At 31.8% G+C, this 20,227-nt stretch overlaps 1 protein-coding gene across 1 annotated transcript in view; it reads right to left on the bottom strand.

The window, feature by feature from the left end:
* LOC119633708 (protein split ends) overlaps positions 1-20,227 on the bottom strand; it is a 158,459-nt gene that overhangs the window by 133,417 nt on the left and 4,815 nt on the right. Inside the window, exon 2 of the mRNA XM_038027400.1 lies at positions 9,026-9,410. Within this exon, the coding sequence (XP_037883328.1) occupies positions 9,026-9,129 (104 nt within the window). The 5' untranslated portion in view covers positions 9,130-9,410. The remainder of the gene's footprint in view (positions 1-9,025; positions 9,411-20,227) is intronic.

Genomic DNA, 20,227 nt, shown 5'->3' with positions numbered 1-20,227 from the left:
TCATTTTAATCGTCACATAAAAAAGAACAAAACATTTCGTTTATTTTCAATTTTTGCTTTGTTTTGTTGGCAATTTTTTTTTTTTTTTTTTTTTTTTTTTTTTTTTTTTTTTTACACATATGTTCGTGGAATTGTTTTATCTGTTTCAAACATAACAAATTTACTTTTCTTAACCGAATATAAAAAAAAAAAAAAAAAAATAGGAAAATATTCAACAAAAAATTTATCGATCTTCTCGATTAACGCAGGCCACCACTAAACAGGTAGTTAGTCGGTATTAATAATTTCATTACAAAAGTTGACTTGTACCTGATATATATTATTGATTAAGATAAGGTCTGACTTGAACCGTTTACCGCGTTCATTAAACTTTCAATAACTTTCACAAAAGCTGAAATTTTAACAAAATGCATAATATCTGCACAAAATTTCCTTTTACCCTAGCAATTTTTCGTACTACACACCTCTCTTGCTTATCAAAAGTTTAACAAAAATAATATAATTCACTGCAGGGGAAGAAGAAATCAATGTTATTTAGAATTTTTTTTTTTTTTTTTAATTTTCAAAATGCTTTGTGGGCCTATTATTATTTTTCATTACTAAGCAATTATTTAATGAGCAGTAAACCTTTGATATATGTATAATGGAAATAAATTAAAGTCCGAAGTTAATCATCGTTTAAATATTGAGTTATTAATAATTAATTTCCCCAGGCCTTTGTTAAGCAGTTCAAGGTTTGAAATTTTTCAAATCAGAATAAATCGCAATAATAATTTATCTTTACATTATTGAGATCATTTCTTTCAGTAATCATGTAATCTTCATTATTTGCATCTAAATCAGTTCACTCAGTTAACGGAACGATTTCTATTCGTTTTATCGGTTAGATATATCTTTCACAGACGCAAGAATAGAAATCTGGCAAAAGCACTCCCTGATGGATAGACACCTAAAATGTAAAAAAAGCTAGGGCAACTTCGAAAAACTCTGAAGGTTTCTCCACCTTTTGGACAACTCTCGATTTCGTGAATGACCCCACCCCCCGCTATCGGTTAACGCTACGATTTCAATTCCAACTTATTCCCAATATTCTCTAACGGACATTAGCTTTTTTCACCCATTCTGTGAACCAGATTTTCGTAAGACTAAAAGTCACGTTCAATCCACAAATAGTTCTGATTAGCTTACAAACACATCCGCGATTAACAATAAAATCTAGTCTAGTGCGTTAGAATAAACGGGAAATAAAATAGAAATAAGTCAGAATTACAATTTTACGGTACTGCAGCCTTTTTAATCGGACATGTAGTTGCTGCTTCTGGCAACACCTTAGAGGACCAATATTTAACGAAGGAAAGGTTTTCACGCAATCGCCTTGTGCGGTTCCCAAACCGCACTCTCGCAATGCCTGATTTTATTCTCTGAACCGCTTCTAATAATCGGCACCGATTTTCAGCGATCGGCGTTATCTTATTACTTTTAAATACTTGGGTTGCAGTTTTCCAAAATTATATTCGCGGGAACAAAAATCATAGATAAAAATTTTCTGTTGTCGAAAGGTTGCTTTAATTTTTTCTACATTGCGGGCATATGTGATAACAGCTCACAACCATATTGCTAATCGATCAGAAAATTCGTGTGTCAAACTTAAGATTTTCATCTATATTTATGTGACTATTGAGAAAAGTTATCCGTCAAATTGGTCAATTGGTCAGCAAAACGGGAGCGTCCCAGAAAAAAGGAGCAGACATATATAAAACATCTGAACATATCTGCTTTCTTATGCAGAAGTTTTGAGCTTGAAAACGAAAATTCGCCAAATCGTCAGGTGCCCCGAATTGCAAAGTAAAATGTTTAGATCTTATAGGTCGCATATTATCATTATTATTAATTTCGCCAAAGGTATAAATTCTATGGCTAAAGTTGTAAAGTTTTAGCATCGTCTAAGGCACATCTGAGATTCGGAACCAAGACCATCGAGTTGCTAGTCGAGATTCTTTGCCTTCGGCCACTCAGGCGTATAGGTTACATATTATAGGCAATCGTTTTTATCTTTTCCATGGTTGTCTCACGTGCTTACGTTTTTAAAAGGGCATCGGTTCTCTAAGCGTGTATTTGATAGCGTTTAAATGAGGGTTTAGATGAGGCCATGAGATGGGCTGCAACCACCACTTCCCTATTTCTTCCGCTTTCTTTTTGACAGTAGTCACTTCACTCGAATAGGGGACACCCTCCGAGTCATGGGATCATATATATGTTCATGTAAAATAAGAGCGATTCGCAGAGTATTTTCTTAATCTTGTGAACATCGCTCAGTCCGTCAGTTTGTTCTGATAAAAATTTGAACTTTCGGTCGAAACTTACATTTTTGCCTACTACACATATATCAGATGGACTTTCCAGCCTGTAGCTGCGTTCTACTAATAATAGTATTTATGTCAATTTCCGGTCTTTCATTTTAAGTTCTACGAGCTTCCATTTCCTAGTAATACGAACTTGCACGCAGGCTATTATTGTTATTGTATGGGAAATCCAGGCGACTTAAACCGTTACACGAAATGTGTACACTTGACATGAAAATTCAGTATAAAGAAATATTTCCTTTTTTTGAAAATTGTTGCAAAAAATTATGACAGATATTGTCAATACAACAATTATTATTTAATAGATGCCCTAACCTAGGTTTATTGACGCAATAAAATGTGCAATTAAACTGAAGATTTATGACCAGCCCTGAATACATTAGAAATATTTTTTTTCAATATTCAAATGAATAATCATTTAACTTGCATGCATATATATACGCGACTGTTTTTCTTTAAGGTTCATTTTTATTCTGTTTTAAAACACCCCTAACGTCTTGTGTAAAGACAACAAGAAATTAAAAAAGAATCTAAAAGCAAACAGTCAAATGTCTAGAAAAGAACGAGAAATATTATTCATATAATCGTTTACCTGAAGTTTTTGCTTACGAAACCCAATTTTTTATATATATTATTCAATATTTATTTATCATATTGCAAAGTCACGTCGTTTTTCTTTTATTTTCTTCATATATAGAATGAGCGAGAAATTATGCCAAATGAGTTTAAGTCCTATGATTTCCTAATTTTTGTTAAGGTCACTTAAAGATCGCTTAGGTTATTTTTTAATAAAAGATCGCCTTTTTTGATCGTTAATTCGGTTTCTTCATTCAAGAGACTCCATAATTTTTAAATGATACAGTAGACGTACGTAGGCATGCTAGATTAAATGATTTTTTTCAAGTCAAATTTACGTGAATTATCCAACCCTATGAGCACTATAGCTCCCTAACTTAAAAATATTACTCTTGGTCTATGTCGTTTCACAATAACTTTTTTTGGCGTTGCTTAAATGTAGGTCCGCATATAGTTTCCTGGAACAGTATTATGCTTTTTCTTAAGCGGCAAAAATGGATTCCCTCTTTAAGGTGTCGAAGCGTAGTATATTCTTCCCAATGCAAGCAGCGATGAGAAAGGAGTGATGTGTGACGGAATAGACAAAGGGTCGTGACTAACAACTCAATGATAGTGGGTTCAAATCTGTGAAGTGCGGTGGAGTTTTCAATACAGTCCCACACGATCTAAATTCCCAGGCGTTTAAATCCCTATTTTTTGAATTTATTCAAAAAAAAATATATATAGACAATAAATGAAAAATCAATGTGTAGAATTGAAAATAACCTGGTCAACATTGCGCAAAGGTGTTAGCGTTGGAATTGTACAACTTTAGAAAAAGGTTCTCAAATTTTTGTGCGTTTCTAGAAAAAATAAGTGCGGTAGAGTTTTTAATAAAAGCCGATAGCCTTAGATGCTAGTGCTTTTAAGAATTTATTTCTCTGGCGAAATTAATAATAATAATAATAGAAAAAATAAAAAAATAAAAATTGCGAACAAACTGCAATCTGGTTACTTTATGTCATATACATTCTTTTCGAATCGGTACAAAAAAAAGAAACAAGTAAGAAAAGTACTTTCGACTCCGACAGAATCTTTTATACCGATCATCGTTATCCGTGACACTTACTTTAGAATTAACACACTTGGCTTGTTGCATTTTGTCCTTCAAGTCCTTTTATTTGATGCCCATTTGATTATATTGCTAAGAGACATAAAAGGAATCCTTCACTTTATGGGATCCACCATATCTACTTCAGTATCAACAGATTTTTAGACGGATAATATACCTCCACGTGAGGAATCTACCGACTAATTTTCGTTTATCTTATGAGCTATGGGCAGAAAACATCAACAAAGTCGAAAACATATAAAATTTGTACACATAACATATGTATAAGCTTGTGCAGGCGCGGAAAATTTTTTCCATTTCCCTGCACGTTCTGGAGGACCACCTATAGATAATGCAGAATATCGATGAATCTGTTGTGGTTAGTAATGAGAATAAGACCAAATTTTTATACCTTTTGAAACACAAATGTGTTCTCAGTTTACGTGAAGCTTTGGACGTGCCGTTCGATCGATTTGTTCTATTTTCAATACCAACTAGCGTACAAGGATTGTCAATGTTACTATCGAATTTGAAGAGGATAGCTTCATTTTTGCGGCTACAAGAATGTTTAGAACATGCATTGCACAGACTAACGGACGGACGGACTTGCTTAAAACGATTTCCAGTTTGGTGCTAATCAAGAATATGCATACTTTATGCGATCTTTGGAGCTCCCTTGTGATTGTTGCACACGTTTTGACAAAAACCCTCACGGGTATAACAATGGATTCTAAATTTTACAGCTACAGGGCCGTTTCTCCCCACTCGATGAACTTAGAAGATCAGCCACAAAACATGGATTACACATTATATTTGTTATGTGTACATTACAAAAAAGACAACAAAACACCTCCGAAATCTGAAAAAGCTGTGCCCATATATATAATACATAAATTTACAATTCATATTTTAGTGAACTGTTGCCACATTTCATCAAAAAAATTATAATTTACAGCAAAAAAAGAAGTGAAGAAAGAATATCAGAAAATCGATTGAACAAAAAAAAAAAAAAAAAAAAAAAAAAAAAAAAAAAAAAAAAAAAAATACAATACCCAAAGATGAGGTGATAATATTCTCACACAATTACGTATTGTGTATGCGTTTTGAGAGCTTAAGTGTGACAAAATAACTGTCACAATAATAAAGTTTTCGCTTTTTTTTTTAGATAAAGAAATGACAACATTTGAGTAAAAATTGCAAAAAATGCGAATTTCACAATAATCAAGCGCAAAACAAAAAGAGTAATTCCGACACGTATTAAATATAGAAATTATAATGCTTACTATGTTAGCGCAAAAATTAATAGTAAGTAATAATAATAATAATAATAATATTCGTATTTAATTTGGGTTTTGCCTTCGCAAAAACAACAACAACAGCGGCAGCGGCAACTGCAGCAGCAGCAGCAGCAATAATAATAATAATAACAAACCGCCAATAGTATGACAAATGCCAATACAACTAAATATATATGCCAAAATACTACTTGGATTCATGTGCATATAGATAATACATGCGCGTATGTATGTATGTGCAGTAATAAAGAAAAAAAAAAGTTAGCCAAATGGTTTACCATAAAAAGGTTTGTTGTTTTTCCGGATTTACCAATGCGAGAGCCAAATGATAAAAAAAATAAATAAAAAAACAACAACAACAGCACTGCTTTAGACAAAACAAAAGCCTTATGTAGAATGAATTGTAGCATAGAAAGATGTTTTGCCGTCATCGACTGCCATCAACAGCGAGAAAGAGCGACAGCGAGAGCGAGAGAGAGAGAGAGATAGAGAGTGAAAGAAAGACAAACAAATTGATTTTATATGTTGTGTGGCGCGAAGTTTTATAAAGTACAGTGGCTTGAAAGTAATGGCTAAAGCATCAATACAAAACCATCATGTTAAACAATGTTTGTATATAAACAAAAAATTTTTTTTCCTTTTTTTTTTCCTTGCTTTTGCAAAAATAATGATGGCAATAATATTGATGATAGGATAGTTTATTGTTAGCTATTGTTTGGAGTGTTGATACTTAGTTTTTGAACTTTCTTTGGTAACAATTTTTAATTCTTCTTTTTATAAGTCGCGTATACCGCCTTTAACGTTAAGTGAAATTTTTAATATTCGCCTCTCTAAATGAAATTCTTTGTCTACGAGTATTTTAAAAGACTTTTAGAAACATTTGCTCATCAAGTTTTTCAATCACACTGTCCGCCAGTGGTCGAATCTACGAGCAGTGGTCTTCACTATTAAACTAAACGTTCACAAGCACTACTACATCTTTCCATCCCTCTCTGCACCTTTTAACTCGTATTGGCTGGCATCGTCCTCTCAGGTACAGAGGATATTCTCTGTTCGTGGCTCGTCGTAGTGTAATTAAGGAAATTTTATAAAATCTGTTTTAAAATTACTTAATGCACGCAGTTTCATTTCAAAAATACAATATTTCCATATATAGCGAACTCTGCCATCCTCAATAATCTCTGTCGCAGTAATAGTTCTATTGATTATCAGTCATCTATCTGTCTAGGTGTAGTGCATATCAATATTTCGATGCAGGCTGCCAATAAAATCGACAGATTTTCTTCTTTATTTGCCTTTGCGTATTTAAGCTATTCATATAATAGCTCATGATGATAAGCCTTCTGAACGGGTTTACACTATAGAGAAAAAACCCAGCAACAACCGGTTTCTAAAATATATTGTTCAAGTAAATTAATATATGAAGTTTGGTTTGGTTTTTATCATAACCAACGAAGGATAAAGTAAAATTATATTTTGTCTTTACGTCTGTAACTTTTGAAAATATCCATTAAATACTCTATGCAATGAGTGCTCTCGATCAGCGCCTGAAAACGTAAAATGTATTTATCTGTCTTTCCAGTCTACTGCTGGGCATTATTAATGTCGCAAAAATTACGATATAAAGTCTTCCAGCTTGAAGAGATTCTTATTCGCAAAGATCATGTTTCAAAGTAGGCAGTAGGCAGATATTATATATATATATATATATATATATATACATATGTAGCACTTGCTCTGTAATTTTTTTAATGAATCGTTTAATTATTTTTCTTGGATGTTGATTATGTTTTCACATAATTGCCCAGGACATCAAATAGACGAAATCGTAGTATTGATATAGTAAGATGCTTAAAAATAATTCTATTCGAATTACAAATAGATTTTTTATTAATGAAAGGTCCTTGATATTTTTTTTTTCTTTTATAAGCAACAAAATCTCGCCTTACGCCTTACGTTAAGTTCACCAATAAGACGGGACCCTATAAAAACAAGTATCAAGCGGAGTTTTCTAAAAAATAATTCTAAACGCCAGTAATTCTAAACGGCAGTAAGTGAGAAAAGGGATTCGACTAACAACTCAACGGCCGCTTGTTCCAAACTCAAGTTCGGTTGAATTTTAAATAAAACCGATATAACCTTAGATGTTAGAGCTTTAAGACCTTCTTCATCCTAGAATTTATTTCTCTGGCGTTATTAATAGCAGTAATAGTAATAATTATAATATTAGTAAAAGTTATTGACTAACAACTCAACGATCGTGGGTGCAAATCTAAAGTGCCTTAGATGATGAGAACTTCGAAACTTTAGTCTTACAATTTATTTCTCCGGCCAAAAGATAAAAAAATAAATTAAAATATCAATAAAAAATTCTCCACATCTTTTTTTTTTTTTTTTTTGGTGTACTGGTCACCCCAAGTTTCGCCTTACGCCGCCTAAAATTTTCTTATACGTTTTTCTTTCTTCATCTTTAATAAATGATAAAAGGAAAAAGTAAATAGTGCTTGGGTTTTTTTCTCTTACGCTGAAAATTTCCTTTTTCCCAAGTTCCATACAGGTTTTCATGAAAAAGTATTCAGCTTTCCAATCGATCCACACTAATCATTAAATCATATGTAACAAGCAACCGTTTTTTTATTTGTTTATTTTTTTTTTAATTTTTATCGATATCTTTTACAATTTATTTCTGGTAAATATCTGTAATTTGAAATTTAGTCATGAAATAATTTGACACGTAAATATTGTATGGGGCTTCCAAAGCTGCAACTACTGCGAACGACAACAATGACGCTGATTTGTTGAGTTTTATCAGATAATTGACAGATTTCGATTAAATTTTCATCGCACACACACACAAGCAATTTATATATAAATAGAAAATCATTGTTGTACCCATCACCGTAAAATGTGGGGTATAATAATCTTGTCAAGACATTTGCAACGCCCAGAAGGAAGCTCCAGAAACTTCAAAGAATATGTATATATATATATATATATATATATATATATATATTCTTCATCAGCATGAAACTCTAAACCGATCTAAGTTTATCCGTCCGTTGGTCCGCCCGTGTAATGTTTGTTGTAAACATACATATGGCCAAATCAATCGGTCAAATGGTACGCCTACAGGCCCATGTCAACTGAGAATATTTCGGTTTTTCAAAAGGAATAAAATATTGGTCGTTTTGCTTAATAATCATAAATTATAGCTGATATATGTTCAAAAATTTAAACGCTTACAGTATAGGCGAAACTGCATTACCTGTAAAAATGAGGACAATGTCTTCACAGCGCGCAGAAGCAAGCTTTAAAAAACCCCTAAAAGATATAAATTCTAGTCCAGTTTCAAATTTGGAATATCCATGGTGCACATTCTCCCGTTAACGAAAATGAAATGCTGCAAAGTTTTTAAAGGACATGCCTATGCGGTAAAATCCATACTATAGAGTATGAAAATTTAGTTTTTTCACATTTCTGAGATCCTTTTTAGGACAACGGTGACGTGTATAAAGAATTCGTTTACGACCGAATCTTTTGATTTTAATTGATTTTGTTTAAAGTTAGTAAAAGGTTGGTGGCAGGAAAAGTGTGCAGAATGATGGAAATTTTAGTTAGATGCTGAATATTTACTTTACATAAAATAGAAATATATATTTATATATAGTTTTTTTCATATTTTTTTCCTTCCTGTTATTTACCTTTTCAAGTGATCCCGTTTAACAGCAGTAGTATCCTCTTTAACAGCGACTTGTGTTTCTTGGGCTATTTGTCCAAAGCAAACGTTGTGGGTCTCTCGTACCATTTTTGTTTATGAAACTTCATGGAGGCGAATATTTTTTAAATGGGCGCACTCCACCCATTCAAATTTCTAAAAATAATAATCGTAATGCCGCTTTATTACTTTCTCTCTCATACACAACTTTTTTAAAGTTAAAATTTACATTTATTTACATATAATTAACTTTAATTCCTTCTTTCTTCTTTTCTTTTTTTGCTCTTTTTTTTTTTTTTTTTTTTGTGAATTAATTTTATCTAAGAATAGTAAATTTAGGGTATTTATTATAATAATTTGTAAAACAGCATCTGAAATGAGACAGAAATTAATTTATCATTAATAAAACTTCGATTAACATTTATAAGAGAAAAATGAATCAAGCAAAGTTTTTGTTTAACATTAGAACTACCGATATTGTTCGTATACGGTTCAGGCCATTCTGACCTACAACATTCGTGATATCGCTACATTCACAAAGGTAGAGGCAGCAAGTTGAAATTTTTCACAAAAACATTTCGCGATCGATTAAAAATATAATAAGCTTCAAAAATCGGTCTGATCTGTCGATATCCACGCTCGAGTTTCGAGCCCGTGAAGAATTTTCCTGGTTTTTTTTTTTTTTTTTAATTTACCTTTGTTTGTTTTAAATTGTGGACGTCCCTATCCGCGCATTACTTCCAAGCTTAAATCTCATATTCTCATTCCAATCTTAAATCTCCTTTCTCATTTTTCCGATTGTAACGATTCCATAAAAATTATGAACTAAATTGACCGATAAAATATTACCCATAGATACTTGCCATCGGTATCTCGAAAGCTAGACCAGGTGGCGTAAAATTAATGATCAGTCATCAAAAAACATTGGAACCCTACATGCTTTATAGCCATCTTTTTAGTTTCAAAGCTTCAGAGAGGTCATATTGACTCACGCGTTTCTTCTAGTATCGATATATAAATGCGTTTAATACCTCCCAAGTCCAAATAAGGTAGTTTAAAAATTGGTAGAGTTTCGGGCAATAGAAAAAACACGCAATCAATTGAGGCATTAAAAATTTATACTCATATCTTTTTTTTTTTAAAGTGACCAATTAGTCGGGACACGATAACTCCTGTAGCTGCAACACCGTGAGAGCCAGAAAAAGAAGTGAAAAATGAGAGAATCGAGAGGGAAGTAGTCATAGCCTAGTGAATGTGCGCGCAATAGGTAATTGTTATGCCTTTGTTATGCCAACATAAATTCTAAGAAAGAACTAACTTGACGATCACTAATTTGGTAGTCGCGATTCTTACCTACTCGACTACTCGTGCGGATAACTCATATAAATAGAGGACGCGATCAAACTTAAATGTGTTTCCGTTTCTAGTTGATGTTACAGGCACATCACGACGCAAAGAATCATAGTAGATGAGAGTCCGTTTCGGGTACACGTATACTTGATCATTATTATAATAGACTTGTCAATATTCATTCAGTCATTTCTCCGTTTGCCTGTACTGAACGACTAACGATGATAAAAATTAATTGATAAAAAAAACAAATTCTTAATTCGTCGTCGCTGAAGTGAAGCAAGAACGACGAACCCGCTTACGAACATATATATGCCGTATATTAAATAAATATTCCCCAGGATCAACCAAAATACAGCATGAATTCGGTCTTGATTGGCCTTATCGACACGCTCAAAATAAATTTGGAGATTTGCACACAGATTTGTAACTTTAACTGTCGAAAGTTCACTTTGAAGAGAACATTTTTTTGCTCTAGTGGTGCTACAAAAGATTATTATTACGTAAATCAATCTTTTAAAAATATAAGAAAAACAAGGAATAGCATTTTAGTGATTCACAGCCCATCATTAAATGCCCTAGACTGCCCTATGACTTTTCAAAATAAGACATTATAAGGGAAGGAGTTGAAGGAGTCTTTTTTCGATATTTCGGAATTATAGCGATTGTATGCTCGCTTGCAACTGAAATCGTACGACTTACGAACTTATTTGAGTTTTGTACATTTTTTTTTTTTAACTAACGATTCTGAGTATTATAGTATAAGAAAAGCCTTTTCTTGATTCACTTGGAAAAAAACTATTTCAACGTACAACCGTAAAGCTGTTTATAATTTGAAGCATTCTTCGCAAAAGAGTTTTGAAAATTTTTGATAAATATCAGATTAATATTTGTGTACAGTTGCGTAAAAATTCAAACAACTTGGCAGTAAAGGCATTTTATTATCTTAGACATAGAGTATAAATCGCATCGTTTTCAAACTCGTCTTTTGAATTGAGTCACGGTCATGTTACGATTTTTCAACTTTAAAATGACAAGAATCAAACATGACCAAACAAACAGCATCACTAAATTAACTCACATATTGAAAATATACATAACTCATTGTAAGGACGGACGGACGGAATGAATTCTTATATATTACAAACGAAATGAAAATTTTTAAGCCTCCATATGTCGATGTTAAGAATAAAAATGAAAAAACAAAAAAAAAATTTTTGCACGGGAATATATTCCCTTCGAATAATATTCTTTGTCAAAAAACGTGCACCGTGTCGCGATGTCAATGCATAGTAAAAATTATAATCCTCTACTAACATTTTAATGCCTAAATCCGGGGGTAAAGGTTTGCTTTAATCTGGAAAATAATAGTTGAAAGTATAAAGACATTTAGTTTTGTAGGTAGGTATCAGGAATTGTTTAATTGTAAGCATACATATTGTGCTCGACTATACGTAGATTAAAAAAGAGAGATTTTACCTAGGGTTTCTTAATGCTAATACATATTTCATGCGTTTCATAAGCATATAAATATATATATATATGTATATTTATATATATTCGTCTTCTTCTATAAATTTTCTTAGTTTTTGCCAAAATCGACTTTTTTCTCGAACTTCGCTGTGGTAGTTTTCTCTTTATAGAATCCAAATAAACACTCTTGAATACATATTATAACCTAAACCAGGCATACATGCACGCTGCTGAAACCAAATCAATAACATACATACAGAGCAACATAACCATTTGAGTTTAAAAAAAAAAAAAATAATAAAAAAAAAAAACTCTACTTTTATGGTTTAAAGTAGACAACATGGTGTATACATATGTGTATAGGGTCGTGTATTTAAGTATCTTTGTGTGCACATACACATTTAACTATCTATACATGGCCATCTGTGGAAGTAACTGCGTCAACATGGGCAGCAGCGGCAATAACAAAACACTAGCAGAAGCTGCACAAAATACAAATTCCTCATATCAATGTAGAAATGTGGCAACAATGCTTAATGTTTCTTATAGTACGTAGCTTATTGAGTAGGTTTCTGTTATTGTTGCTCTCGTTGTTTTCTACTGTGAAAACTGACAACGCCGCATTTGCTGTTTTTATAATAATTGTTGGATTTTTTTTTTTCTTCTTTTCAAACAGTATATATACATATACATTTAAATGTTTTGCGTGCAGATGTAGGTATATTTTCTATGGGGAAAGAGAGGTTTTGTTGTTTTTTTTTTTCTGTTTTCTTCTTCTGTTATACCTATGTATACATGCGAATAAGAAAGAGAGCAAGAAACAACACAAGTTGTTATTAAAGTTGGGCATATGGGTTTGTGTGTACATACTTTTATACTTTATATATACATGTATATATATATATATGCGCTATGTATTGCATATATTAGGTGCTTTCATGTATTTTGATCAGCGACATCTCTTGGTGAAAATGATAATATAATGCGAACAGTTAAATTCGATGATTTTGACCTTTCACTACATACAACAACAACTCTCCGTTTAGTATTATCGAGTTATTCGGTGTATACAGACGACGCGCAAATCATGGAACGCTCGAAATTGCACTTTCGATATTCATTACTTATGTTATTTGATATGAAGAAATCTGCGGCTGAAGCCCATAAAACACTCGTAGAAGCCTATGGTGATGCCGCCCCGTCATATCCGAATTGTCGGTTTTGGTTTCAACGGTTTAAACGCGGTGATTTTGATGTCAATGATAAAGAACGACCTGGAGGACCAAAAAAATTCGAAGAGAATGAATTGCAAGAGTTATTGAATGAGAATCCAGCTCAAGGTCTCAAAGCGCTTTCGAACAGATTAGCAGTTGATGAATCAACTGTTTCGCGACGTTTAAATGCGATGGGGAAGGTCCGAAAGAATGGAAAATGGCAAGATGGAACGAAGTTTTAGAAAATGATGCAAAATATTTTGATTAATAACAATATATACATATATATTTACATATAAGATATAAGAATTTTCCTCAATAAAGTGAAAAAAATGATTAGAATACATGCATGCACCCAATATTATTTTGGTATATATATAAATATGTGTTCATATATAACGTTGACGACTACAAAATACAGTGATGGCAATAATGTTGTTTCTGTTTTTTTGGCTGAATGATTGTTGTTCTTGTTGTTGTTGCTGATGTTGATGTTGATGATGATGATGATGACGACGACAACGGCAACGGCAACGTTAATGTTCAGAGGGCATTATTATAAGTTTCCATTTAGATTTTTTTTTTTATGTAAGTTATAAATTTATAAAATAAAGGGTTTCTTTTTTGTTATTGATTAAAAGGTAAAGGAGAAATGAAAAAAAAAAGCTAAATGAATTAAAACTATTTAACAGTAATGAAATTTTTCTTTAAAAACAAAAAAAAAGAAGAAACCTAAACCTTCATGTACTTTGGGATTTATAAGGTTTCATTATTTTAAAATTTTGCTATTTCGCAAACGATGAAGAAAGAATGAATAAAGACTATTTCTAGATGGGAAAAGAAGAATTCAGAATCCTCACTTAGGTAGCTGCGTTCTAATAATGTGAAATGCAATTTTACTTCACAAGCGGGCAAATAAATTTCTCAAAATATTTAGGTAACTAAACGCATGTGCCTTTTTAATGTCTTTTTTATAAGAGAAAGAAACGATAGAACCAATTAACCCCGCTACTAGTCTCTAACACATTAAATCATAGCTAGGCAAGGTATTTAGATTATCGGTTCTTTTTCTGAACCAGGAATCCATCCAAGTAGTTTGCTTTGTTCACGCCTCAAATCTTATGTCAATGCCTCGTATACTCTTTGGTTATGGGTAACTACTAACCATCAACTATTAAAACCTAATTTATGTTGCGTCAAGAAGCCAAAAATGTAAAAAAAAAGCGGACATAGCTCTTCGTGGGGGATGAAAATTGCTCTCACCGCCGAGGAAAGTGATGATGACGATTGCTTGAAAGCATTTTGAAAAGTTCTCACCCGAAGGCGAAATTAATTAAAGTCCAATTTCCAAACAATTTACACATATTCAAAGTAAGTCCTAATCACTATACGCCGAATAAATGGTTGGAAGAAGGCCAGGGAAGAAAATATAAATGATTCTCTTTCATTGCTATAAAATGTATGAGTTGTGAATAACAATTTAACTTATAAACGAGATTGATTCGGCAGGTGAGTTTCTGTAGAAGATTTCTTTATTCATTTGAGTAACGAGCTTTGTCGTATCTTCAATGCTTTACACATAAGTTTAGATTAAATTTATTTCCTTTTTCTTAAGTATGCGATGTTATGAGATTCATTTTATAAATTGCAGTTTATTTGTTATTTAAAATAATTCATTCTGATGATTGCATTTAAAGTGAAATGATAATGATGATGATGATGATGATAATGGAGGCAAGAAACATCCTCTACAATAGCAGTGGAAAAAAGGGAATGTCTACGTCAAAAATGCATAGAAGGAAAAACCGCTTGAAAACATTAAGAACAGGAAATCAAGCCCATTCACATATACACACACACGAACACGTATATAAAAACAAATGCAGAAAACTTATGGCAAACCAAGCATGGCGCACCATATACGTGTATATACTGAGATGTATGTATACACACAAGAATAACATTAACAAAAAACAAGAGAAAAAAGCGAGAAAAATGGGCAAAAATATTTTAGACTTTGTAGGGTGTAAGAACGAAATATTTTTATAATCACATACATACATACATATATACGTACGTATATATTTATATTTGAATGCATATATACAAGAAAGGTTTTTAACTTAATGTGTGACTGTGCGAACGGGGTGGCTGTTTGGTTGGCGGCGGGGTCTCTGGCATAATAAACATTTTATCGATTCGAAAGACAGTTAAAGTATATTCAATTTAGTTAGATTGGTTGTTTGCTTTTTCAGTGACGTTAACGTTATATAAACGTGCGCACACACGCTTTCATGCGGTTGTAGTATACGTTGCTTAACAATTTGTATGTGTTTTTTGTGTGCGTGTATATATGCGCGAGCTGTATTATAATCATTTGCAGTTTGAACTCTCGAATTGTAGCTGCAGCTTTGTAGCTTTCACTGCGCAAGCTCTTCACCGCGCTTATTGGGCATTTCCTTCATACTCCAATCATTTGCTAGCGCTCTTTGTCTTTCCTTTAGTTTGTTTTGAAATTGTTGAGGAGCAACAAAAATGTCATAAACATTAAAAAAAAAAAAATAAAAAAAAATAAGAAAAAAAACCTCTCTATGGACGTGTGTGTGTATCTTTTTCTGGTATCTACGTATTGTTCAAAAGTGTTGTTTTCTTTTCTTCATTTTGCTGTTTTTACACTTTTTTTTTCTTCTTTTTTATTCATTTTTGCTTATTCACTGTTGACTTCGCTGCTACAATTGCTTTGTATTTCATGTATAGAGACACAATCTGCCACGACGGCCTGCAGTTTGCGCTTAAATTTTTCTCCACTTATTGCGCGTTTAGGACGCAAAGCTATAAGCATTTGCTTATATGTGGTAGTGCGTAGATGAATTTCAACATTTTATTGAGGTTTATACAGAATTCATTACTGAAGTAGTTTTTAGTCGTTGAAGTGGCTGTTGCGAACACTGTTGTTTTATATTAAATTCAAAGCAGGCATTGTTAACAGCAGCAATTGCTACCAATCAATATTCTGTTAAATCAGATCCTGTTCATGTTAAATGTACATTTTGTGTATTATATTAATGCAAAGAATGCTTTCATGGGACAAACGCAAATATATAAATATATATAAGATATTCGTTATTTATTTTTCATTTTTGTATAGTTACCCAATAATGTTGAACAGTGCAATGTTCTTTATTTCCTCGCCTTTAAATATTTCAATTTATTATTATGTGTTTGAAAAATTATTCTACTTTTTTTTTTTTTTTTTCTTGCTTTTCGTTTCTTAACGTAATTTGCATTTAAGGCCAATCGTGTGTTTGTTACGCCGTTATCGCAAATGAACTTTTTACACAATTGAAAAAGAAAATATTTTGCGCAATATTTTTTTTTATATGATTAAAAAATATTTTCTAATTTTTTTTTCTTTATTTATTTTTTTTTTTTTGTAGCGGTAAAGTAAAAAAGAAATATGTATTTGTATTTGTTTTTATGCATATGCGTGTAGATCGCGCGAGTTAATGTAAAATGTATTAGTCATGGTATGGGTCATCGCCTCTAAAATGTTCACTACTTTCTTTTAACCCACAATAATACGCGTCAAAAAGAAAAGTGAATTAAGTTTAATATTTAAAATGGCTTTTTCTTTACAAAAAATTGTGAGCTAATTTTCTTTAAATGAATTTTATTAATTATATCCTCCTTTTAAATAATCTTAGCAAATTTTTAAAAACGGAAGCACTCAAGATTCTCTTCATATTCTATAAAAATTTTACTCTCCCAACTAAACGTATTGCAAAGTGATGATGAAATTAAAAATAAATGAAAAAAAAAAAGAAAGAAATTCGAACAATTGGGGGAAATAGTATATTTTATTTTGATGTCTAAAATCAAACTCTACGTTAGTCATGATCTGAAAAATATTTCTCGTAATCATAGAGTGAATATGGAATAATGGGAATGAACTCTTGAAGGTTTTGCATATACCCGTAATAAATACATCTAGCATACTCTTTTTCTTCTCCCTGTGCTAAATTGTTTTTTTTTTTTTATTTTTTATAGCAAACGAGCCATTCGAATAATGAAAGTTAGGATTTTAAAGTGAGGCCAGAAGCTAATTATTCAAAGGTTGGGTTTAAAAATAAGCATAATCGATGAGATTGATACTGACGTCAATTAAGAGGCGCACCTTGTTAATGAAAAAATACCCAAAATTTTTACATACAACTACGAAAGTTATTTTCGCAATGGAAGATTGTTTATTAAAAAGAATCGCCCGTTGAAATCGGATTTCGCTTAAGAACCTTTTGGATGATCCTATCAAAGACCTGCAGCTAATCTCTGCTTGTAAATTTTTGATATACTTAGTTTGTTTCCTCTTTTCATTTTATATTCGCCGATCAGTCTCAGGCTCAGGCCACAACTTAGTCCGCAGTCACGGAGACTAAGCTTATAAACTAAATTTTAACTTCGATTTTTAAGTCCCTAAGAGTTTAAAGGGTTACACTGTAAATTGCCAAATCGATTCTCTCTGCGAACATACACACACCAAGAAACTATAAAATTACAAATTAAGCAGACGTCTTTGGTTGTTCTTGGGCATTATTATTTCACATTTAAAAAATGAAAGAAAACAACATGCTTTCTGTAGTACTTCGGAATGATTTGATTTGTTCTTATTTCAAATTTAATGTTTTTCTCTCTAACATTAGGAAAACAACAACATTTTTTTTCCGTATTTCATACTGAACTTTCTATAGTACGAGTAGAAGTTTTTTAAAGAAAATTTTGGCCGCAAGAGCAATGCAAACGACTATAAATCACAACACTTTGATACAATTTTAAAACGGGGTCTGATCGTCTTATCTATTTCTTGATATTATTTAATGTATTGTATATGACATTTGGTCCTCTAGATATGGACATTTAAACAATAAATTTTGCAAATATTTTTAGGGTAAAAAGTACTCGTCTCCGCTATTAAAAAAATCATTACATTTTGGCATTAATCTTACAATTAAAGTTTTTCGAAGTTTAGAAGGAATGATTGTCTTAGAAGGTAAGAAAAAGTTTTCTTTTCAGTTTTCAAATTTCTTGCAATCATTTCCTAACCTCAAAAAAATCCTCCACCTCTAGTTATAACATCAATTAAATATCCTTTACAATCACTGACATTTCGCTTGGCAGAAAATCCATTAGTTTATAAATTTTATGTAGTGAAATATTATATGAACAGCTACCTATGCATTCGATATATATATATTTACAAATTCGTAAAATTTCTACCAGCACCTTTTTAATGCTATATGCATACACATATATAAAGTGAATTCGTTGAGAATAAATGAATGCCGTTGTTGTTGTATTGTAATTCATTAAATTGATATATAGAAGGTACATATGCCAAAATAATAATAATAGATGAACAGGAGAGTATACATTCAGCTTATATACAAAATGTATGGTTTGCTTGTAATATATATATATATATATATATATATATATATATATAAATATAACATTAACATAAAGGAAAATGTGAAAAAGTTGAAAGAAACTAAAGCCCAATAAGTAAATGCTATTTAACACTGCTATATTACTGTTCATATAATACATAAGCCATATATATATATATATATATGAGAACACAATAAGGTCTTTCTTCGTCGAACGGACCGATCTGACCGGATGGATGTACATTTTAAAGCAACAAAATAGTGAACAATGAATGGCTTATTGCTACTCTTTTTTCACATATTTTGGTTTTTTTTTTTTCTTTTTTAACAAAAGTTTTTTTTCCTTTTCGTATTTCGTTATTCCAACATTCAGTCGAGCTACTACTGAGGGGGAACTACATGTGACTGAACTGTAGTTTTCATTTTGAAGAATAAATAGCACATATCAACGCACGCATACATGCAAACATGTGTATATAATATTCGTTTGATGCATGAGGGAGGGAGTGCAATGCTTGGTTTTCTAGTTTGCTACGCTGTGCGATAAAGCGAGATAGACACCTCACTTGTGCAGTTCACTACAAAGCAACATTTCATTTAATATTTGCCTCTATTGCCATGCACTTGCATATATGTATATATATATAAATGTATATCAGCGTATTTGTATATAATGACGTTAACGTATACGTGACCGACAGATAAACAATGCATATATAAAATATAAATCTGTAAATTATGACTACGCAACGAGTTCGGCTACAAAATCATTGGTTGTTTATTCCGCTGTTGTGGTTGTGTAGTTAAACATTTTTTTTTGTCTTGTTTTTTTCCTATAGGCTTCTAAATATATTTGAGAAAATTAAAATATTTTGTTGTTGCTTTTTGTTTTGAAATAATTTTCCCTTTAAACATATGAACGTTAACACACACACGCAAACGGTATTTTGCTCTGCCTAAGTTGTCATTCAAGTTGTTATTCATATATGCTTTTGCCATTCTGTAGTTATTTAATACCGTAGTCGAAAAGCGACAAAACTTCGTAATTATGGAATTTCTCGCAAATATAATTTATCTCTTTCTGTTTAGCAGCTTCGGCGTATATTTTGTCTTTTTCGATTTCATGTAGAATTTGTAGTTTTAAAAAGTAAACTGGTACGTACTCGTTGCTTCGGTTTATATGGCGTATGGTATATAAGAAGGTTATAGGAAAGGTTTTGTAGCGTTGCAAACGATAAAATGAGGGGAACGTTGCAAAGTGTATTTGTGTGTTATATACTCTCTGGCTGGCTGATTATGGGGGAGATGTCAGCATAGTATTGTGTGAGATAGAGGTTTCCTTTTCTTTTTTTTTTTTATTATTATTTTTTTTTTAATGAAAGATAATCTTTTTTAAAGCATATACATGCACTAACACCTGCATACATGTATGAATAGTTACTTCTATATGTATATATATTTTACTCTGCTACCTCCACCTTTTAAACTTAAGTAAAGCCAGTTTTTTTTTTTTTTTCTTTATTTCTGTTGCTTTCTTAAAGTTGTTTTTATTATATGTAGGTAGGTATGTATGCATGAATGTTTGTTTATAAGCAAACATTTGTGAGAAACCTTGTGCTATAGTTTCGTTGTTGCTTTTGTAGCTAAATGATGATGACGATGTGTAATTTTGCATAAGGTGTAGTTTAATTCAATACATTAACTATATAC

The sequence above is a fragment of the Glossina fuscipes genome, unplaced genomic scaffold, assembly GCF_014805625.2.
Source record: "Glossina fuscipes isolate IAEA_lab_2018 unplaced genomic scaffold, Yale_Gfus_2 2, whole genome shotgun sequence".
Taxonomy (NCBI): Eukaryota; Metazoa; Arthropoda; class Insecta; order Diptera; family Glossinidae; genus Glossina; species Glossina fuscipes.
This window is presented reverse-complemented; position numbering and strand designations above follow the sequence as displayed.